This window comes from Balaenoptera borealis (assembly GCF_965194805.1).
Source record: "Balaenoptera borealis genome assembly, chromosome: 12".
NCBI lineage: Eukaryota > Metazoa > Chordata > Mammalia > Artiodactyla > Balaenopteridae > Balaenoptera > Balaenoptera borealis.
This window is the reverse complement of record NC_138869.1, coordinates 8,167,974-8,191,116: the sequence shown is the minus strand read 5'-3', so window position 1 is coordinate 8,191,116 and position 23,143 is coordinate 8,167,974. Positions and strand designations below refer to the sequence as shown.

The window sequence follows — 23,143 nt, the reverse complement described above, 5'->3', positions numbered from 1 at the left end:
ACATGATCGGGGGAAGGTGGGGAGGGAAACACTATGCTTGACAGGCCCCAGAAGTTCACATAGCCTCCAGTGGGTCAGAAGAGGTCACGAGGAAAGAGCTCTTCCACTCCTCAGCCGGAGGGAAAGCCTGCCAGCACATTCTGTCCTATTTCAGAACAACTTTCCTGGTCAAAGCTGGCATGAGAAAGGCATACAGATAACATTTTTTTCCTGCTGCCCAAACATTATAAATTTTCACCCAAATAAAGGAACTTGAAAAAAATCAGTTTATGTGAGGATTAAATTACTACTTTGTCCAACCCAGTCACTCTTTCTAGGGGTCAGATTTGGCTTCTGTCAAGGAAACCCTTTTTGTCTAGCACCGCCTCCTCAGTGAATGCGGGCAGAAGGGCAGAGCTGCCGACTGTTCTGGACGAGTGGAGTCTCCGTGAGAACTCATCTCACACACAACGTCAGCCCCAGAGGAGATCACGGCTCCCAGCCCCTCAAAGAGCAACAACCCAAGGTCTCACCCAGTCACCCAGCAACACTGGGATGGCCTGGGACTCCTGACCCTCCCCACTCCATTATCAGCCGTAAAACGCAAGAATTAAAGTGTGATCAAACGGAGGCTCTACCAGGCTGCCAGAAATGGGAAGGCCAATGTAACTGATATCTGCAGCTACAGACCCAGCCTCGCCCCCATCTTGCCCGTGCGCCTCACCGGTAGGTGTCTTCCGAGTAGGTTTTCTGAACATAGTCCTGCAACTCCATCTGTGCCTTTTCTTGGAATTTTTCAATCTGGCTTGTGCTGGTCAAACCTGGATGATCTGAAAAAATAAAAGTACCCCAAATTGTCTTCTGTATTTGGAAAGCCTCATTTTGCAGACTTCTCAGTACTTATTTTTAGTAAAACTTCTGACAAATTTCTCAAGTGCAATAGATTGAGCTCTGAAGGCTGGTCTAGTTTGGATACTCTTGCTAGAACACTGGCTCTTCCTCTGTGCTCTGCCAAGACCTGAAGGTTCCCAGGAGAAGTGCGGCCCCTGGGTGCTCACATCAGCCTCAGCAGCCCCAATGGGGCTGGTTCTAGACCTGTGGCTTCCTTCCTTACTCCAGACAACATATACCACATGAAATTAGAAATTATCATCTGCTCTCTAGATATTTAATCACATAGCGTCTCCCATTTTTATTAGCTATTTTGTTATTCATGAGTAGGGGGCCGGGGCAGTGGGACAGAGAGGTTAAGCTGGGTCCACCCCTGCTGTCGAGGACAACAGTCACCAAATGGCCTCTCAGGAGGCTCAGAGGGAACAGCTGACGGGGAGTGAGTGAGGCCAGCCCGGTCGACTCTTACTTTCCACCAACAGTCCTGCTGCCTCTTCTTCATCTGCTGTGACCACACCTTTTGGCATGCCCTGCAGCTGCTGCTGCTACTGCCCTACAGAGACTGTGTGTAAACTTGTGCAGTTTCAATCTGTACTGGATTGTAAGTGCTAACATACCTAAAAATTAGCAAAAAGCAAAACAAAACAAATCAAAACAAAAAAAGGACACTGGATGGTAGTATAGTCATCTCTCGGTATCTACAGGGGATTGCTTCCAGGAACCCCCCATGGATACCAAATCCACTGATGCTCATGTCCTTTACGTTAAATGGTATATAGTATTTGCATATAACCTACACATATCTTTCCGTATACTTTTAAATCACCTCTAGATTACTTCTAATACCTAATACATTATAAATGCTATGTAAATAGTTGTACCTAGTTGCTGGTGCATGGCAAAATAAATTTTGCTTTTTGGAACTCCTGGAATATATTTTTCCTTGAATATTTTTGATTCACGGTTGGTTGAATCCACTGATACGGAACCCATGGATACAGAGGGCCAAATGTGTACTCAATTTTGTTTGCCGTAGTCTTATTTGGCCAGTGGCTTAGTTAGGATACAGATGATACCTATTTAGCATATGAAGTTACCCGGCACTACAGCATATTTCTTTGGGAATATAAAGACAGGACTTTAAAAGAATGTATGTATTTATATTAGCTAGCAAAGCACACATATTACGGGAACATTCAGTCACACACAGTGTGGCAGGGCTCTCTCTTCACTGCTGACAACCTGACAAACATGCTCATGTTCAGAAATATCAGTAGACACAGGTGGAAAGCCGTCGCTGAGTGACCGTGACCACTGCATATCTTACCGGGGCTAAAGAGAACTATAGCTTTAAGGTATGCATACTCATAGCCGTCTATATCCAGCTTCGCCATACTGTTACAGAACTCCTGAAGCTTCCAGATGTGCTCCATGACTTGCTTTATCCGGTCGCCAGAAAGTTTATCTAGAAATCAACATCACAGATCCTCTGAGAAAGGCTAATAAGAGCAATAACATGAGCTTCTTTGAGGGGCCACAGATTGAAAAAAATGAGAGAATAATTTCACTTTTAAATGAAAAACCAGTTATTTCAAGAGCCTCATTTTCCAGTTATAGGTGAAGTGACAACAGGCACCCAGAGTCCACTCTGTTAATATTCTGCCTCAGTAACGACCTCCGAGACCAGTGATTCTCCCCGACCCCACCCTGGGCAGCACCTTTGGCCTGCGAGTGCTGAAGGCCCACATGCCAGTCCTTATCAAGGTCAATTCTTTGCAAGTCTCTGCAGGCACTGAATAAATATTTGCCAACCTGAACACGTTGGCATTTTTTAGTTGTCAAAATAATTTTATCCATTGTCTGATTTAGTCTTCATGACAGTATCTTGCTGAAGGCAGTATTATTATATTCAGTTAAAAACAAAACTAAAGCTCATTTGCGAACAAACCTAAAATTCAATAAAATGTTACAGGGTTTTAAAAATCACCATTATATAACTATTCCAAAGGAATAACTAGAAAAATGAAGGTGTGACTAGGTGACTTACACTCCTAAGTCTCAAACACTGGGACGCGTGATTAAAAGAGCAATTCAACTCCACCTCAGATGCAAGTGTGATCTGCAGGGATAGTCTAGACCCTGGGCAGCGTGGGCTCCCTCGACAGTGTCTTCAGTGTGCTGCGGATCTGCAGCTTGTGGAGACCCCCCCCCCCGGCTACTCCCCAGTCCTGATACGGCTGGGACCTGACCACCCGATGTCAGGTGGTTGCACAGATCTCATAATAAGAGACTCACTTGTTCATTCACGCCCTGGACTAGGGGGTCACATGACCCAGGTCTGTGCCCCAGTCCCCAGCTCTTCCACTTGCTGCTTTATCCCGGGCAAGCCAGGGACCTTACTGGGATCTGGTCTTCCCATATGTAACCCTGACATAACAGTTTCTACTTTACAGGGTTGTGAGGATTTGTGAGATACATGAAAGGGCAACCTGTCAATGAAGTTGAAAACAGAAGCTGTGACTGTTCTGAAAACATCACTCAATGTCTGTATGTTGGAAATCAGCACCTTTTCCCAATTATTTTTTTCCTTTCCTGTTCATTATATGAAAAGAAGGCAGTCGGGTAGAAATTTAAACATTCTGACGGGTAAGGGGCGCTGTGGGACACAGGCTTGGCTAAGCGGCGGGCCAGCCGAGACCGAGCCGTCCTTGCCCGCAGCCCCCGCCCTACCTTCCTGGATGCTGTTCTGCAGGTGGTTGACGATGGCGGCCAGGATGGTGGAGAGGCTCATGACCTGGGCGCACTGGGCCAGGCCGAGGGTGAAGAGCTCGTTCCAGCAGGCCCGCACCAGGCTGGTGTTGCAGTCCTGCCTGGGGACACAGAGGCGTGGTGGGTGCAGGGGCCGGTGGCACTCCTCCAAGCCCCCGCGTGTCCCAAACAAGTCATGTCACCATGTATTTGCCGAAGGCCTATGGAATGCCCAGGATTGTTCTCCACAAACACCACTGTCCGTGACTGCCTTAACTGAAGTCCCTCTGAGGAGAAACTATTCCCTTAACAGCCCCGGGGTGGTTCTGTCACAAGAGGCTGCAGCGATCAAAGGACTGAGAGCCGAGGGTGGGCTCCGAAAGGTAGAGACACACCCAGCCTGCCAGGGAGGAGCTGGGGCTGCAGCAGGGAGGAGGAGGGAATCTACACTCAGGACAGCGCGGCTGATGCACCTCGAAACAATCTGTCTTCATCTCAGAAGCCCCCAGACGCAGTACCCCCTATTTGTCTCAAGATCACAGGACGACTCCTGCCTTCCATTCCACGCCATCCCCTGCTCCTAGCACCAAGTCCAGGGCGCATGGAGAAGGCACAGTAAAGGTCTGAGGAACACTGCAGCCTTGGCCACCAATTGTATTTAACAAGCAAATTGGGCCAAAGGAACAAACTAGAAGGGGCTTCAGAGATCTTGCAGGCCATTCCTAGAGCAGGGAAGGCCCTGCCCAAGGATACACACGGAGAAAAAAGCCACTTACCCAAGTGCCTGAAAGGCCGGGATGGACCTGGCCCAGTGCATGGAGAGGAAGAGCAGGCGGGACGCGGACTCGCAGATGTAGTGCACATTGAGGTACTCGGGCATCGGGCTGGGCATCGTGAGCTGGGAGAGAGAGCACACAGCACGGGGGTGACCAAGTGACGGGGGCAGCTTGTCAACACCAGTCTCTGACACTGAAGCCCCCGTGCAGAGCATCCTTGTGAAGCATGCGTCCTCTGCAGGGGGGCCGGCGCTGACTCCCTGTGGGGTCCTGCCCAGTGAACTAGGGTCTCATGGCCCCTAGAATGTGGGAGGACGGGGACCTCCCAGCTTATCCACACAAAGATATACGCCTCAACTCTGCTTCAACTACACTGGTACTTGTTCTAAGGCAATTCCATTTTGAGCCATAGGTTCAAGTCTAACTCAAACTGGGGGATAGGTCAGCTCCACAGGCTAGCAGGGATTTGGCAGGTGGCCTCAGGGAACAGTGAATGAGAGCTGAGCAGGAGCCCAGATGGCAGGAGGAGGACACACCACCACCAGGATGTCGGGCTGGGTTCCAGGAGCCCCACTGTCTAGAAGAGGCTTGAATGCCTCTGAAGCTGGAATCCCACTGGTGACCTGTGTTCTTGGCACCCTTGGACAACTCTGGGCAGGGACTCAGTCTTCCTAAGTGATTGGCCAGATCTCTCTAGTGGAGAATATGAGGGGAACTGAAGACTCAATCTGCAGACCTAGAGACCAGGGGCTCAGGGAGCCTGGCAGTGTCCTGGAGAAGCGAGGCCGGGGAGGTGAGTGCCGGGAAGACCGTGAGGACCTGACCAGTCTTCAAGTATATCTGAGATCTACTTTCTGTGGCTCTAGAGGGCACGAGGTCAGGCCCAATGGCCGGGAACACCTGCTGGAACAGACAAAGGGCCTGCCTGAGCCTATGCTGAAGCCAGGTCATCATGGGAAGGCAGACGGCAGAGCAGCCCACATCAGCCTGTTTCGGCAGTGACAGGTGGCCACGCCTGCTTCAGGGTTACCGGCAGAGCCAAACAGCCAAGTGAGCAAAAGACAGTGAAAATGCTTCATAATGGGAACATTGTTCTGAAACACAAGATCCTGATCAAAGACGACCGTATGAAAAATGAGCTCACTTCAAGGTTTGATTTTTTTAACTGAGACCAGCCTGGGCACAGAGCTCCTCTCCCAGCTGAACACACTCACCTTAAATGTGACGTGAGTGTCTGAAAGGAGGGGGCCTTCGACCTCAATGATGGGTGTGGACTGGTCTCTGCTGATGACGTGGATGCCCCCTCCTCCGCTGCCGTCCATGCCGTCCGCCAGGCTTGGAGGCGAGGGGCCGTCTGTGGTGTTAAGTGCTTTAGCTAAGGTGTCGAATGCCCTGCAAGCAAAAACGTAGCAAGCCAGTGTTGTGAGTCCACAGCTTCTATGAGGAGAAGAACTCTAGCTGAGACGTAATTTAGGGAACAACACATTGGGGAAAAGATAATTAACTTTGACTTGCTGAGAGGAGGGGCGGCGGCTTCCACATGCTGTCTCCATGGCGCCTTGGGTGCTAAGCTAGGTATTATTTTCACATGTAATTTCTATTTTTCACAACTACTCTCCAAGGTAGAATTCTCTCCATCTTACAGATGTGAAAAGTAACTTTTCCAAGACCACCCAACTAGTAAGTGGTAGAACCAGAATTCGACCTAACTCAAATCCCATCCTCTTTCCACTGGATCCAGATTTTAATTTTCTACTAGACCACAAGTGAACAATGAGGAGTGGTGCACCTGAGTGGCCCCGGCCATGCACCTGCCTGGCCTGGCAAGAGGGGCAGGAGTGGCTGGTCCAACAGGAAAGGAGCAAACCTAGCAGCCCAGCTGCAAAGAGAACACACCCTTGGCAGCGGGCACAGGTGTCTGGACCAGCTGGTGCCATCTAACAGCTAATCTCTGTCTACCCTGATGAATCGATTTAAGCTCTAAACTCAGTACTTGGAAAAAAGATACATAAGATAAACAGAAGTGGGAAAGGGGATGCACTACTGATGTTTAGGCACCATAAGCAGTGACCAATACAAGTAACATCTCTTCCCCTGCTTCCACCGAGTTACTCAATTTCGTTTATTATTTCGTTATTGAATGAAAAGAGTTTTTAGACTGTTTTATATCGTGTAATAAAATGGGTCCACACTCCCATAGTTAAAATTTGAAAGAAGACAGACATGCAGGGGCACTGGGACAATTTTGCAATCCTTGATTAAATACAGGGTGGGTGTCAAAATGCTGCCACCCACCCTCACAACGCCGCGCCTGTGTGTGTGTCGGGAGGGGCCTCCACCCTCATGGGTTCGTACCGAGTAATCTCACTTGCAGACTGGTCCTCTGGCTGCATTTCTGAAGTGTCACCATTGTTAAGGGATTCACTTAGGTTGGCAAGGGAAGTTACTACATTTGCCAGTGTGCCCAGGGCTCCCTGGCTTGTTTCAGCCTGTTAATCAGAAAATAATAATATTAAAGATGAACACACATACAAGACTCTCAGGGCAATGAAGGTTTAATGTTGCGTTAAAAACAGCTTCTATGGGGGTACGGCTATGATGGGGCAGAGAGGAAGAGCTTTTTGGTGATGAAACAGTTCTGTATCTTGATTGTGATGGTAGTTACACAAACCTACACATGTGATAAAATGACAGAACAAAAACAGATAAGCTGGATGTCACCAAAATTTAAACTTTTGTGCTTCAAAAGACATTATCAAGAAAATACAAAGACAATCTCTCTCCCCACACACAAAACACAACCCAGAGAATGGGAGGAAATTTTTGCAAATTATACATCTGATAATGGTTTAGTAGCCAGAATATCTAAAGAATGCTTACAGCTTAATAAGAAAAAGACAAATAAGCTAGTTAAAAATGCAAATAAAAACCACAATGAGATATCACTTCATACCCACTAGGATGGTCACAGTCAAAAAGACAGATAACAACAAGTGTTGGCGAGGATGTGGAAAAATTGGAACTCTCATACACTGCTGGAGGGAATGTAAAATGGTGCAGGTGCTGTGGAAAACAGTCTGGCGATTCTTCAAAAGTTTAAACGTAGAGTTGTAATATGACAACAGCAATTCCATTCCTAGGTACATACGTAAGAGAAATTAAAACATGTGCACAAAAAACCTTGTACACAATGTTCACAGCAGCATTATTCCTAATAGGGAAAAAGTAGAAACAACTCAAAACGCTCATCAGCTGACGAATGGATAAATAACACATAATATAGCTATTCAATGGCATATTATTTGGCAATAAAAAGGAATGAAGTACTGATAGAGGCCACAACATGGATGAACCTTGAAAACATTATGATAAGAGAAAGAAGCCAGTCACAAAAGGCTACATATTGTATGATTCTCCTTATATGAAACGTCCAGAATTGACAAAACCATAGTCAGAAAGTGAGTGGCTTGCATGGGTTGGGAATGGGAAGAAGGGGCAGTGACTGCTTAATGGGTTCAGGGTTTCTTTTTGGGGTGATGAAAATGCTCTGGAATTAGATAGTGGAATTAGATAGTGGGGATGGTTGTAACAATCTTGTGAATATACTGAACACCACTGAATTGTACACTAAAAGGGTAAATTTTTTGGTATGGGAATTACATCTCAACTAAAAAAAAAAAAGAAAGCCAAAGATATACTCAAACAACTAAACCAAGATACGTGTACAAACATGTCTGCTGTATCTTGATTATAAAAATGAAAAACTAGAATCAGTAGAAAAGATCATAAACAGAGATGTGGATAATAAATCACAGAAGCACCACATAGCAGAATATCATGCAGCTGGTGAAAGATGTAGGTCGTCATGAGAGATATGTTGAAGGGAAAAAGTTGAAGGGTGAAAAAAAGAAAAAGAATGATACCCACCCCTGTCCCCATATCCTGCCCTGGTCCTGACCCTGTGCTATGGCTCTGCAAGACACGGCCTCCGGGAGAGACTGGGTGAAGGGAGCATGCAGCACTGTGGTATCTTTGTATTTATTCAAAGTAAATGATTTTGAATGTATAATTGTTTCATAGTAAAAAGTTTAAAAATCAGCTTCTGAAAATAGCTACCTTTAAGAGGCTCTGCGTATGTTCTATTATTCATGACAAGCTTCTGGGGTGGGTCCTGTCACTTCCACGTCCTGCAGGAGGGGTGGGTAGGGCCTGGCTATGACTCTGCAGCTGCTGTCTTCACTGCACTTCACTCGCTACTGCACAGCTCTGTGCTCCTTCTCCTCGATGCAGCGACCACAACAAACTCCTAGCAGTTAGCGTTTACGGAGTGGGCACTGCATGCTTTATCAAATAACTCACTCAGGTTTCCCAACACCCCTGCCTGGTGGGCGCTGGGGTGGGGACGGGAGGGCACGGGGTGGCCGGCTCTGTACCAGCCTGTGTGTGGGTGGCACACGGGACAGGGGCTGCACAACCCCCTGCCATCAGGAGTTCAGGGTGCTCAGGCCTTACTTTCAGGCTTATGGTGTGTCCACCCCACCAAGTGGTCGGTCACTGTCCTGCACGTCTGCCGGGTTAAGGCAACGAGCCAGGCATGATTCGTCACCACTGCCTGAGGACAACAGGCTCAAAGCCCAGCCAGGGACCGATGGGTGGAGGGCAGCTGTCCATCGGCTCTCATTTTTGCCTTTCCTTTCCCAGAAGAGGACATTCCTTAATGCGCCACATGTGCATGAGAGCAGATGAGAGGGGAGCCTGCAGGCCCAGCTCTGGCTCTGAGGGCGGCAGCAACGCCAGCACTGTTCTAAGTCGCTCCTTCCAGAGCAGAGACTTTGGGGCTCAGTGGGGCTGCCGCCGCTTCATCATTGCTCGAGTTACATCAGGGACAATAAGGTGAGAGAAGCAATGGGCTCCCTTGCCTGGATAAAACCCCCTCTCCTCAGGTATCTCCACGGGAGGCAGCCAGCTGTCTCTTTCTTGGGGTGACAAACATCTCTGTCCGCAAGTTGGATTCCCTGTAGCTGACTCACTCTGTCTGGGTTAGAGCTGCCAGAATCCTGGCTGGACCTCTTCCTGCAGGTCATCTAATAAAAAGGAACTAGGGACTACTGCAAAAGGCCATCTTAGGATAAAGAGCTCTTCCTCAGCCTGCCCGTAGTTTGCCAATGTGCATCACTAGGGGGGAAAATCTTAGAAGTGAACCACAGAATTTTCACCAAATTGAACTCTAGACCCTGACATGTTAAGTGACCATGACCAGCCAGCTCTGAGTTGCCAAAAAGCCATTGGCATCCCTGAAACAAATCAGAGCACGGCTGTATCAGAAGTAAATGGAGATGCAGAAGGCCATGGCCTCGATGTAGTCTGAAGGCCAAGAAGAAGGTGGGTGCACACATTCAGAGAAGCGGCCTGCACTGAGACATAAAAGTGGAGAAGGCACGAGGAGAGAACATCACCTTGGAATCTGTGGCCAGGAGAACCGTACCATCCTCACGTATCAAAGGCTGCTGGATGTTCACAAGCATCCCTGGATCAAGAAGACCTGTTTGTCTATTTAAGACATAAAGAAACCCAGAGTAGCTTCCAACATTTAATGCACAGTGTGATCAGGCTGCGTTTACCTGTCCCGTCCACATCTGCAAGGCTGAGCAGTAGAAAAGCTAACTAGACTCAGCCACCGAGTGACTCACCAACCCCCTTCTCTCTATAATGAGACGTGCACAGAGCCGGGTCTGCAGCCTGAGACAGGATGACAAAGACCGCACACCCCCCCGGGCCTCCACGTCCACTGCTGTGCCAGTAATGCTAACCTGATCTCAGAGTATCACCAGGGCATTCCCAACTCTAGCGCTTGCCATGATACATTTTGGATTTCTTGTTTCCCTCTTTCTGTTCCTTTAAGTTTGATAGATTACATTAAAAAAAAACATATAAATTGACTTGTGGCACCATCTAGACCACACCTGGATCTTAGGCCTTTTATCTCTACTGCAAAAAAGCCCCCATCCTGAATCATGAAACAACTGTTTTCCTGCATGAATGATGCCTGAACTACAGCACATAATCCCAGCACCTGAGACAGGAGAAATTCTGACCCCATCCTAAATCAACCATCCTCAGGCCTGGACAGAGGTGTGACTAGAGTGGCTCCAAAAAGGGTGGGATAAGGCAAGACAAGACTCAAGGCTGTGGCCCTCAGGCGGGGAGCCACACAAGCCCCCTTTCCAAGGAATATCCGTGCTTCCCCTAATCAGCTCCAAAGGCTGATTACAGTGTCGCCCTTTGTTAACACAGGGACTGACCTTGCTCCATCTTTATCTGCCACAAATGTTGGTGTGGCTATCAGAGGACTTCTCAGGTCCTTCCGGATATAGATTTTCTCCGTTGAAGCAGCACAATTGCTTGGTTTCTCCCGCTGCACATCAAAGGGCTTCCGTTCACTCTGCACAGCTTAAATCACAACAGAAATACCCATGTTTAAAAACCACATCCTTCACGGGAGAGGTAGGAGTCCTCTTGACTAAGCCCACTGCTGTCGGGATAAGCTCGGTGCTAGACACGCCTGGCTCAACTTCCACAGTGGATTTTGCAGCCAAAGGAGAGAAAGGCTCAAAGCCAAAGTGTTGTCACATCTAAAGGAGCTCAAGATGGCGGGTGCTATGGCCGAGAAAGGACCGAGTGGCGTTTGTGTGGGTATCATTCTGTCACTTCCTGCTGCTCACAGGACTCTCTCCAGGAGGAGAAACACCCCCTCAGGTGGGCCCTTAACAGAGAGCTGCCCATGCCCCACGTGGAAAAGGAAGCATCCTAATGCCCAACTCGAGCTGGAAAGCTTCTGCTAACTGTCAGTGGGGCTCCATTTTACGTGACACCAGTGACCTCTTCCTTCAGCATCTGGTACAAGAGCAAGAACACATGCCAGAAACAAACGAAGAAAACAGACCTTTGCAGAAGAAAGAAAAGAGGACCCCATACGCATCATGTAAGGAAGGCAAGGGTGCTATTTCATGGACGGGGACCTGTGGCTCAGAGGCCACATGACTTCCCGAGGTCTCCCGGCTCCTGGGGGCAGGGCTGGAGCTAACGTGGTATCAGCTTTACCCCAAAGCCTGTGTTCATCCCACTCCACATGCTGCCTCCCAAATTATCTGGACTAGGCTTCCACTGTGGAAACCAACCAACCCTAGTGGTATCAGCGCCGCATCACTGAGCTGACCCTGAAGGTGAACCAAAATGAAGCCTCAGCAGATACTGTTAGAGTATTTTAACGCCAGGCATGGAAACCTCACTTTCGCCCTCCTTATTAACTCAAGTGGTTTTTTAATAGTTACTCACATTCCATCTTCATGCCCATCTCTAAGCATTTTTTCAGCCGGCAAAACTGACAGCGGTTCCGGTGGTGTTTATTGATGATGCAGTCTTGATTGCTCCGGCAGCTGTAGGTCAAATTTTTCCTTACGCTCCTTTTGAAGAAACCTTTGCAACCTTCACAACTGACAGCCCCATAGTGACGGCCTGAAAGAGAAAGGTAAGTCTATCGGGGACTGGTGTGCAGGGTCAGATGCCAGCAGCCACGGGCCAACCACAGGCCTGAGCACTAAGCATGGCACCCGGGGCCTTCACATTTTTCTACCATCTTTAAAGTAGCCCTGTGAGGTCATGATGGACAAACGGAAGCTCAGACAGGTAATGCGGCCGCTGGTAAATGGCATGACCTCGGTGCTCCGAGTGCACAGCAGGAGCTCGCGGATGATGGCTGGGCTGCACCGTCCGCTGTACTCACTGGGCCCGGCTCTGCAGACCTGCCTGGTGAAGGCCCTCAGCTCCCCTGTCCCATCAAGAATGTCACAGAGCAAACACAAGCTTGTGTTTTGTTAGCCCAAAGGGTCTCATCCTGCATTTACTCCCTCTGTGTGCGTCATGTCCTGGGCCCCAGACTGACCCGGGGTGGGGGGCGTGACCATGTGAGCCCAGGCCAAAGGAAGGCCGCCAGTTCTTTTTTCTAAGCTTGTTTACTTTGGGGGTCTCTAAGTTCTAATTCCCTCCCACATTAAAAAGAGCCGCACGTGAGTTTACCCTTCCTCACATTCCCACCTGGGACCGCCCTCGCGTATGCTCTCCTGGTTTGGTCTCATGTAACCCAGGGTCATAACTACACTGCAGGGTCAGAGTTCCCAGGGTCACTGTGGATGGCGGCTGGAGAGCAACCCATGGCCCTAAGCTTTGGCGCGTGGAGCCGTTCTCCAACTCTGCACTTGGAGGGTCTCAACTGTGTGCCTTTAAGAAGAGTCATGCTGAAATGACTCTGTGGACATATTTCCTTCCTTGCAGTGGATTTCCTCGGGCTCTCTAGGCCTTAGAGTGATCTCTAATATCTGGAGACAATGGCACTGCAAGCCTGTCATGCGCTTTAAGCCCAGAAGGGAAAGCCAAGCAGATTCTGTGGCCTCTGCTATGCTCATGCTTCATTCACTTGTTCGAAAGTTTGCAGAGTGTCTCTCCTTGCTGAGCAACAAGATGGGGATATAGAGATGAAGGGGTCAGACACGGTTCCTGCTCTAAAAAAAAGAACACATTCTGGAGAGGAAGACAGGCCTGTAAGGAAGCAACTAGAAAAGAACACATCCAGTGCCCAGAGATCTGAACAAAAGGGTGATGAGGACAGAGGCAGCGCTGGCCCCTGCCTGCTGGGGCAGACAAGGGCTTCAGAGAAGGGGCAAGAGCACAGCACCTGAGGCATGAGCGGGAGGGGCTGGAGCTTCCGGCCTTCAGTTGGTGCTTGCCTGGGGTTGTCTTCCTCTTAAGAGGCTTGGCTCAGCATTTTTTTTTTTTTTTTTTTAAACCAGGACCACAAAGTATCCAAAGTTCCTACGAATGTAGTGACCACAGAATAAAGCAGAACCAAGTGGTCATCTCAGAACTCAGGTCAGTGTCCCTAGCATCACTTACCCTCTATGGCTCCCACTGTTAGCAGGCTGAAGTCTGAGCTTTTGGGTCAGACATCTTCTTTAGTCTCCTTGTACCCACCTCCTAACCATGGAAGCCCAGGAATGCTTCCCCAGAGACATGGTGGGTATGGATGTTAAACTCTCCAGGCACTGGTCCCGCCAGCTGGAACACCCTTCTGCTTTACCTGACAGCACACACCACTCAACCACCAAGGTCACCAATGTGACTTCAGGCCTTTCCTGACCCTGGGACTCCAGCCAGAATCGCATGCCCCCTCCTGTTTATCACACTGGGTTATAGTGAGGGCATGACAGAGGTAGCTACAGTTAGGACGAGGGAGGGATAGACAACAAACACATCTTGTGAAACAGCAAAGAACTGAGCAGATATTAACCAGACTAATGAAATGATTGCTCTATTTTTTTGGGGGGCGGGGGGTGCGTGGCATCTGGGATCTTGGTTCCCCGACCAGAGATTGAACCCTCACCCCCTGCAGTGGAAGCGTGGAGTCTTAACTACTGGACCACCAGGGAAGTCCCAATTTCTTTCTTACTAGTACAAAAATAATTGACACCCAACCAAGATTTACAAATCACAGAAATAGTTTCTTGATTTTTCCTTTTGATTCTTATAATCTGACAAACTGATTTGCTTATTTACATCACCACCCCAATAAGAAGAGTGGAGTTCATGTTTTGAAACCTACAACCCTCCCCTGCCCTGGATTTGGTGCATGATGTTGGCCCCTGATGTGCACCCAGCATGGCCTTTGGTTACTCACCTGAGGCTTTGTCGCCACACACCACACAGTACTCTACCACCTGGGGCCGCTGGACGTCGGCCTTCCCCAGAAGACGCTCCACAGAAGCAGAGTCCGTGACGATCTAAGAAGAATCAGGAAATAAGCAGAGTGCTGATGAAAAACCAGAGCACTAAGCAAAGTCATGTTGAACTGTGAATTCCTAATCTCGGGTTTCTAAGAACTCTGGGAAGAACTGGGAAAATGCCACGTGACAACTGAATCTGCCACCAGGAATGGCGTGGCCGCTCATCTGGACCAAGCCCCTTCAGCGGTGGTGGGTGGCGGTGGGCTTGTCCAGGGTCGGACACTGGTTTTCAGTGACCTACCCTCCTATCTGGCCACCCCAACCACCTAGGACTAGGGGCCGTGTGGGGACTCACAGGCGGATGCTCCAACATGAAGATACTCAAGGTCTTTTTGGTTGCTTCTCTATTCTCATGAAACAGCTTGAAGGTACACAGAGAGGTTTACTTGGCAGAAAAGTAATTAAGCTTTACTGACTAAATAACTAGCTCTCTCGTGAGGCAGCTGGGGGTGAAGGGACTAGGACAGGTGGCCTCTGAAACCTGCTCTCTCTCCTTCACTTGGAGGTGACTTTCCAGATGACCCACAGTGCTGCTCATTTGGAAGAGTAATGTAACTGGTTTCAACATGAGAAAGTGAAAAATAGCTGTTATTAAATCATGTACTAACAATAAGCCTTAAAATGATTTATGTACAGTGAGAATATATACAGAAATCATTATGTGCAACGACCTCTTATAAGACATGCAACAGAACCACCAGCCATCCTTTCACAAGCAAGGAGTCGAAGCAAGCAGTGAGGAACTCTGATTCCAGATGATCAGAATGTACACTGGGAAAGGAAGAATGAGGAAGTATTTACTAATGGCATTAGGAGGTGTCTCAAAAGTACAGCTCTGGAAGCTGAACATATTGGTGTTCTGAACCCAAATCCAGTGGAAGGAAAAAAACCCTTTCCTTCCTGAATTTTCTCCATAGTAGAAATCTCCCTGCAAAACACATGGATTCTTAGCAGCATTATTCACAGTAAACGTCGAAGCCACCCAAGTGTCCACTGAAAGATGAATGGAAAAACCAAGCGTGGTCTATACATACAGTGGAATATTATTCAGCCTTTAAAATGAAGAAAATTCTGACACATAAGACAAAACACAGATGAACCTTGAGGACATTGTGCTCAGTGAAATTAGCCAGTCACAAAAGGACAAATATTACAGGATTCGACTTATGTGAGGTCCCTAGAGTAGTCAGACCCATAGGAAGTGGAATAGTGGTGGTCAGGGGCTGAGGGGTGGGGAATGGAAGTTGTTCAGTGGGGACAGAGTTTCAGTTTGGGAAGATGAAGAGCTCTGGGGATGGGTGATGGTGATGGCTGCAAAACAGTGTGCATGTCCTTAATGCCCCTGAACTGGACACCTAAAAACGATTAAGATAGTAAATTTTATATGTTACCACAAATTTTTAAAAAACTTAAAAACCAGAACCAAACAAGACCATGGATTGCACCCTGACCTGGACTAAACATGCTCCATGCTTGGCCACCATGGGACACTGGCCTTGAGTCCCTGCTTCTCTGAGTGTTGGACTTGGAAGTTCAGTGCTTCCCAATAACCCTGCTCTTCTTCCAGTCCTTGCTCTCCTCCTTCCTGTACCTGCCCCAACCCCATCCCGCCTGCCACAGGAGGGAGAACCAGGGCAGAACGGAGGGGCTCACAGGAACAAGATCAGAATAAAGAGCTGGGCCAGTCCGAAGTAAGAGTTAGAACAAGTCGGTCCTCACCTGACTGTAGTCAGCCCCTGGTGGTGCCCCTAAAGCATCACAGGCCAAGGGCTGCCACCACGTGGCCTTGGTTGAGAACAATTCTCCAGTGGCTCATGCCAACTGCTCAGGTCAGTCTCCTGTGGGGCCACTGATTTGCTGGCTCAAATTCCATTCCACCTGAGCACTGCAGTGGCTGCCTTCTGGGCCTTGCCACTCATTTGCTGGTTTTTTACTTTAGCCGAGGCAGCAACCCACCATGTTTGCAGGTCCCCAAAGAACCTTCTAGAGATGGATTTGGCCTCCATGGTAGAGGTTAAGAGTCAAGAACAAGGGCAGTAGCGGAAGTGCTGAAACAAACACCTATCAACAGGTCTTACTTGGATCCTGCCAGGGACGAGGTTGTCCGAGGTGGTGAATATGAGCTGCTTGGCACTGGAGGTCTCCGGGGAAGCCAGGATCACCTTCCCAGTTCCAGCTCCATCTGGGCTGGTCAGGATGAACTGCTGCTTGGGGGATCCGGAGGCGTCCACTGCGGTGACTATCTGGATCTTCTGTCCTGTCTGCTGGTCTGTCACGATCTACAAGACACAACACGGAGGCTGCTCTCACGGAGCATGTGCAGTGGCTGCCAACGCCGGCCCGGAGTCAGTGCTGGTCCAGGACAGTTTCACCAGTGCCGGTGAAATGGGAAAGAGAAAACAACAGGGAGCTTTTCAGAAACTGGTTTTCATACAGCTAATTTTATTCTAGGATGATATCATCCCTCCTACTTTTAGAATTAAAATGCCCTTTGGAAGTGGAGGGAAGGGAAACTGTATGAAGGTGGTCAACTAGAAGTTGTCCGGAGAGTAAATCCTTAGATTTCTCATCACAAGGAAAAAAACACTTTTTTCCTTTTTCTTTTTTCTGTATGTATATGAGATGGTGAATGTTAACTAAACTTGTTGTGGCAATCATTTCACAATATATGTAAATCAAGTTATTATGTTCTATACCTGAAACTTAGTGCTGCATATCAATTACAGTTCAATAAAACTGGACAAAGAAAGGCCCTTTCTGTTATGAAGTGAAGACAGTAATAAATAGTAGATGATAGGTTTAACTAAAAAAAAAAAAAAAAAAAAAAAAAAACCTTGTCCTAAGCATAATAAGAAATGGGGGCAACACTAACTTTTTTTTGGGCCGCGCTGCACGGCATGCGGGATCTTAGTACCCTGACCAGGGATCGAATCCAGGCCCGCTGCAGTTGAAGCGTGGAGCCCTAACCACTGGACCGCCAGGGAATTCCCTACCCTAACTTTTTGAAACCCCAAAACCTGAGAATGGCTGCTTTAAAGGGCTATTTCTGAAGGGAAGGTCCTATAAATAATCCTGCCTTGGAGTGACAGAATGCAGGGAGTCCCTTGCTGACACACATCCAACTTCTCTCACCTCTTGACTCTGAGGTCTCTAAGCATAGAGGTAACACCTGTTTCAGGGCTGCATCCCCAGGGCCAGCACAGGGCCTGGCACATGGAGAGAAGATGTGAATAAAGGACTGTGGAAGCCCTGGAGGCAGTGGGCGCTGACTCCGGAGCAGTCCTGAGCCTCATTTCTCCAGGGGTGTCCACCACTCATGAGCCCCATGCCACAGCTCACCTCTTCCCTGCAACCCTGCCTAAGGGCACCAGTCACAATTAAGATAGCTGCTACGTAACAGCGACTTCTCTTATTCCTGCTCGTGAAGTTCTTTGAAGCTGTTCTAGCCCATTCCTGTCTCTCTTCCAGGCCAAGTGCCCAACTTGGAGCATGGGGCCACCTTTTCCCTGAGGACCCCAGCAGGCCCTCACTGCAGACAGGAATCTTGGGGTGCGTGCACTGGGCCTTGGGCAGGGGAGACGTACTGTGTCTCTGGCTGGACCCCAGCTCCCTACAGCACATTTATGGACGACATGTCTGGAATCTGCGCCACCTCTTGATAGAACTGCTTTGGGACGTGGCATCCCAAGGTTCAGACAGCAAACTCACACAGAGTCCTACAGCTTTGCCAACAGTCCAATATGGAAAATCCAACGATGCTGGTAGGTTCAAAAGAAAATGACACAAGCAAGGAAAGAGTCAATTACTTAACACGTGTTTACTGGGCACCCACTAGGTGACCAGCCCTATTCTCGGTACTAGAGATGGAAGTGTCAACACGGCGGGGAGCTCGCCTACTAGAGGAAAGACAGACTGTGCACCCTGCCATGAAGAGTTCAGTCAGCGCCCAAGTGCCACGGAGGAAACCAAAAAGCAGGGTAATGGACAGAACACGACATGGGGAAGGAGGCAAGGGGGCAGCTTCAAGAGGAAAGACCTCTCTGAGGGAGTGACGGTGGATAAAGACCCAAATGAGGCAGGAGAGGAAGCCGTGCAGAGCTGTGACAGAGTGGGTTGCAGGCTAAGGGCCCAGTGAGTGCAAGACCAGAGAGCCACAGGCTGGACACGAGTCCCAGCACATCATCACTTCCAACTGAATGGCCAAAAGACCTTTAAGGGGCTTCCCTAGTGGCGCAGTGGTTAAGAATCTGCCTGCCAATGCAGGGGACACAGGTTCGAGCCCTGGTTCGGGAAGATCCCACATGCCACAGAGCAACTAAGCCCGTGTGCCACAACTACCGAGCCTGCGCACCACAGCTACTGAAGCCTGTGCACCTAGAGCCCATGCTCCACAACAGGAGAAGCCACAATGAGAAGCCTGCGCACCGCAACGAAGAGCAGCCCCCGCTCGCTGCAACTAGAGAAAGCCCGTGCTCAGCAAAGAAGACCCAGCCATAAATAAATAAATAAAATTTAAAAAACAAAACTGATAGGACTGCCGAAAAGAAATAGAGTAATCAACCATTATAGTTTGAGTTATCATCACTCCTCTGTCAGCAACTGATAAATCAAGCAGGCAGAAAATCAATAAGGATATAGTTGACCTGAGCAGCACTATCAACCCCCTTGATGTAACTGACATTTATAAAATAATCCATCTAGCAACAGCAGAATATACATTCTTCTCAAGCCTGCATGGAACATTCACTAAGACAGACCACATTCTGGGCCACAAATATATGTATCAAACACACATATATATATCAAAATATATAGCTGAGTGTGTAAGGAAACGGGCACTCTCATACCAGGCTGGTGGGAATATAAGTTGGTGGAACCTCTTTGGAAGGCAGTGTGGCAACTACTGTCAAAACTACACATAAGGGACTTCCCTGGTGGCGCAGTGGTTCCGAGACCGCCTGCCAATGCAGGGGACATGGGTTCAATCCCTGTTCTGGGAAGATCCCACATGCCGCGGAGCAGCTGAGCCCGTGCGTCACAACTACTGAGCCTGCGCGCTAGAGCCCGTGAGCCACAACTACTGAGCTGGCGCGCCTAGAGCCCATGCTCCGCAACAAGAGGCCACAGCGATGAGAGGCCCGCACACTGCGGTGAGGAGTGCCCCTGCTCACTGTGGCTAGAGGGGGCCCATGCAGCAACGAAGACCCAACGCAGCCAAAACTAACTAAATAAATAAAAGATAACATTCCTTCTTAAAAAAAAAACAAACTACACATGACACACTCTTCCAGCAATCCTACTTTGAGGAATTGATCCTACAGAAATACTCTCACATGTCCTAAATTAAGCAGGTAAAAGGTTATTTATTGCAGCATACAAAAAATGGGATATCAAACCGCCACTCAACAGAAAGAGGCGGAGATTAACCAAGATGGCAGAGTAGAAGGATGTGCTCTCACTCCCTCTTGCGAGAACACCAGAATCACAACTGGCTGCTGGACAATCATCAACAGGAAGACACTGGACTTCACCAAGGAGGATACCCCACGTCCAAGGACAGAGGAAAAGCCACAGTGAGACGGTAGGAGGGGCGCAATCAGAGTAAAATCAAATCCCGTAACTGCTGGGTGGGTGACTCACAGACTGGTGAACACTTATACCACAGAAGTCTACCCACTGGAGTGAAGGTTCTGAGCCCCACGTCAGGCTTCCCAACCTAGGGGTCCGGCAACGGGAGGAGGAATTCATAGAGAATCAGACTTTGAAGCCTAGTGGGAATTGATTGCAGGACTTCGACAGGACTGGGGGTAACAGAGACCCCACTCTTGGAGGGCGCACACGGAATAGTGTGCGCATCGGGACCCGGGGGAAGGAGCAGTAACCCCGGGGGAGACTGAACCAGACCTACCTGCTAGTGTTGGAGGGTCTCCTGCAGAGGCGGGGGCTGGCTCTGTTTCACCGTGGGGACAAGGACACTGGCAGCGGAGGTTCTGGGAAGTACTCCTTGGCGTGAGCCCTCCCAGAGTCTGCCATTAGCCCCACCAAAGAGCCCAGGTAGGCTCCAGTGTTGGGTTGCCTCAGGCAAAACAACCAACAGGGAGGAAACCCAGCCCCACCCATCAACAGTCAAGTGGATTAAAGTTTTACGGAGCTCTGTCCGCCACAGCAACAGTCAGCTCTACCCACCACCAGAGCCTCCCATCAAGCCTCTTAGATAGCCTCAACCACCAGAGGGCAGACAGCAGAAGCAAGAAAAACTACAATCCTGCAGCCTGTGGACCAAAAACCACAGTTACAGAAAGATAGACAAGATGAAAAGGCAGAGGGCTATATACCAGATGAAGGAACAAGAAAAAACCCCCAAAAAACAACTAAATGAAGTGGAGATAGGCAACCTTCCAGAAAAAGAATTCAGAATAATGATAGTGAAGATGATCCACGACCTCGGAATAAGAATGGAGGCAAAGATTGAGAAGATGCAAGAAATGATTAACAAAGACCTAGAAGAAGAATTAAAGAACAAACAGAGATGACCAATACAATAACTGAAATGAAAACTACACTAGAAGGAATCAATAGCAGAATAACTGAGGCAGAAGAACGGATAAGTGACCTGGAAGACAGAATGGTGGAATTCACTGCTGCAGAACAGAATGAAGAAAAAAGAATGAAAAGAAATGAAGACAGCCTAAGAGACCTCTGGGACAACACTAAACACAACAACATTCGCATTATAGGGGTCCCAGAAGGAGAAGAGAGAAAGGACCAGAGGAAATATTTGAAGAGATTAGAGTCTAAAACTTCCCTAACATGGGAAAGGAGATAGCCACCCAAGTCCAGGAAGCACAGAGAGTCCCATACAGGATAAACCCAAGGAGAAAAACGTCGAGACACATAGTAATCAAAGTGGCAAAAATTAAAGACAAAGAAAAATTATTGAAAGCAGCAAGGGAAAAACGACAAATAACATACAAGGGAACTCCCATAAGGTTAACAGCTGATTTCTCAGCAGAAACTCTACAAGCCAGAAGGGAGTGGCATGATATACTTAAAGTGATGAAAGGGAAGAGCCTACAACCAAGATTACTCTACCCGGCAAGGATCTCATTTAGATTTGATGGAGAAATCAAAAGCTTTACAGACAAGCAAAAGCTAAGAGAATTCAGCACCACCAAACCAGCTCTACAACAAATGCTAAAGGAACTTCTCTAAGTGGGAAACACAAGAGAAGAAAAGGACCTACATAAACAAACCCAAAACAATTAAGAAAATGGTCATAGGAACATACATATCAATAATTACCTTAAACGTGAATGGATTAAATGCTCCAACTAAAAGACACAGGCTTGCTGAATGGATACAAAAACAAGACCCATATATATGCTGTCTACAAGAGACCCACTTTAGACCTAGGGACACATACAGACCGAAAGTGAAGGGATGGAAAAAGATATTTCATGCAAATGGAAATCAAAAGAAAGCTGGAGTAGCAATACTCATATCAGGTAAAATAGACTTTAAAATAAAGAATGTTACAAGAGACAAGGAAGTACACTACATAATGATCAAGGGATCAATCCAAGAAGAAGATATAACAATTATAAATATATATGCACCCAACATAGGAGCACCTCAATACATAAGGCAACGGCTAACAGCTATAAAAGAGGAAATTGACAGTAACACAATAATAGTGGGGGACTTTAACACCTCACTTACACCAATGGACAGATCATCCAAAATGAAAATAAATAAGGAAACAGAAGCTTTAAATGACACAATAGACCAGATAGATGTAATTGATATTTATAGGACATTCCATCCAAAAACAGCAGATTACACGTTCTTCTCAAGTGCGCACAGAACATTCTCCAGGATAGATCACATCTTGGGTCACAAATCAAGCCTCAGTAAATTTAAGAAAACTGAAATCATATCAAGCATCTTTTCTGACCACAACGTTATGAGATTAGAAATGAATTACAGGGAAAAAAACGTAAAAAACACAAACACATGGAGGCTAAACAATACATTACTAAATAACCAAGAGATCACTGAAGAAATCAAATAGGAAATCAAAAAATACCTAGAGACAAATGACAATGAAAACACGACGACCCAAAACCTATGGGATGCAGCAAAAGCAGTTCTAAGAGGGAAGTTTATAGCTATACAAGCCTACCTAAAGAAACAAGAAAAATCTCAAGTAAACAATCTAACCTTACACCTAAAGAAACTAGAGAAAGAAGAACAAACAAAACCCAAAGTTAGCATAAGGAAAGAAATCATAAAGATCAGAGTAAAAATAAATGAAATAGAAACAAAGAAAACAATAGCAAAGATCAATAAAACTAAAAGCTGGTTCTTTGAGAAGATAAACAAAATTGATAAGCCATTAGCCAGACTCATCAAGAAAAAGAGGGAGACGACTCAAATCAACAAAATCAGAAATGAAAAAGGAGAAGTTACAACAGACATCGCAGAAATACAAAGCATCCTAAGAGACTACTACAAGCAACTCTATGCCAATAAAATGGACAACCTGGAAGAAATGGACAAATTCTTAGAAAGGTATAACCTTCCAAGACTGAACCAGGAAGAAACAGAAAATATGAACAGACCAATCACAAGTAATGAAATTGAAACTGTGATTAAAAGTCTTCCAACAAACAAAAGTCCAGGACCAGATGGCTTCACAGGTGAATTCTATCAAACATTTAGAGAAGAGCTAACACCTATCCTTCTCAAACTCTTCCAAAAAATTGCAGAGGAAGGAACACTCCCAAACTCATTCTATGAGGCCACCATCACCCTGATACCAAAACCAGACAAAGATACTACAAAAAAAGAAAATTACAGACCAATATCACTGATGAATATAGATGCAAAAATCCTCAACAAAATACTAGCAAA

The 23,143-nt window shown here is 47.5% G+C and overlaps 2 protein-coding genes across 22 annotated transcripts in view; one reads left to right on the top strand and one right to left on the bottom strand.

Moving 5' to 3' along the window:
- MRPS25 (mitochondrial ribosomal protein S25) overlaps window positions 1-23,143 on the top strand; it is a 455,776-nt gene that overhangs the window by 25,533 nt on the left and 407,100 nt on the right. The window contains exons 5-6 of one of the 10 annotated variants that reach the window (XR_014232363.1): window positions 9,096-9,287; window positions 13,241-13,289. The exons of 5 other annotated variants lie outside the window; for them this stretch is intronic. Coding sequence is in view for 4 of the 5 variants with exons in the window: in XM_082345747.1 (XP_082201873.1) it covers window positions 305-376 (72 nt within the window). In the remaining variant the exon portion in view is untranslated. Of the gene's footprint in view, window positions 1-304; window positions 392-3,323; window positions 3,357-5,260; window positions 5,339-9,095; window positions 9,288-13,240; window positions 13,290-23,143 lie in introns of those variants that run through there. 4 more of the 10 variants (XM_082345749.1, XM_082345740.1, XM_082345747.1 and 1 more) reach the window with 4 other exon arrangements.
- The window catches only part of NR2C2 (nuclear receptor subfamily 2 group C member 2), an 88,437-nt gene that overhangs the window by 8,321 nt on the left and 56,973 nt on the right, over window positions 1-23,143 (bottom strand). For 10 of the 12 annotated variants that reach the window (XM_082345718.1, XM_082345728.1, XM_082345727.1 and 7 more), the window contains 11 exons: window positions 16,309-16,509; window positions 14,125-14,227; window positions 11,730-11,909; window positions 10,697-10,844; window positions 9,851-9,944; window positions 6,750-6,883; window positions 5,609-5,786; window positions 4,395-4,516; window positions 3,601-3,740; window positions 2,198-2,335; window positions 704-809 (listed from right to left, as the gene is read on the bottom strand). In XM_082345718.1, the coding sequence (XP_082201844.1) occupies window positions 704-809; window positions 2,198-2,335; window positions 3,601-3,740; window positions 4,395-4,516; window positions 5,609-5,786; window positions 6,750-6,883; window positions 9,851-9,944; window positions 10,697-10,844; window positions 11,730-11,909; window positions 14,125-14,227; window positions 16,309-16,509 (1,544 nt within the window). The other 2 variants (XM_082345720.1, XM_082345719.1) reach the window with 2 other exon arrangements.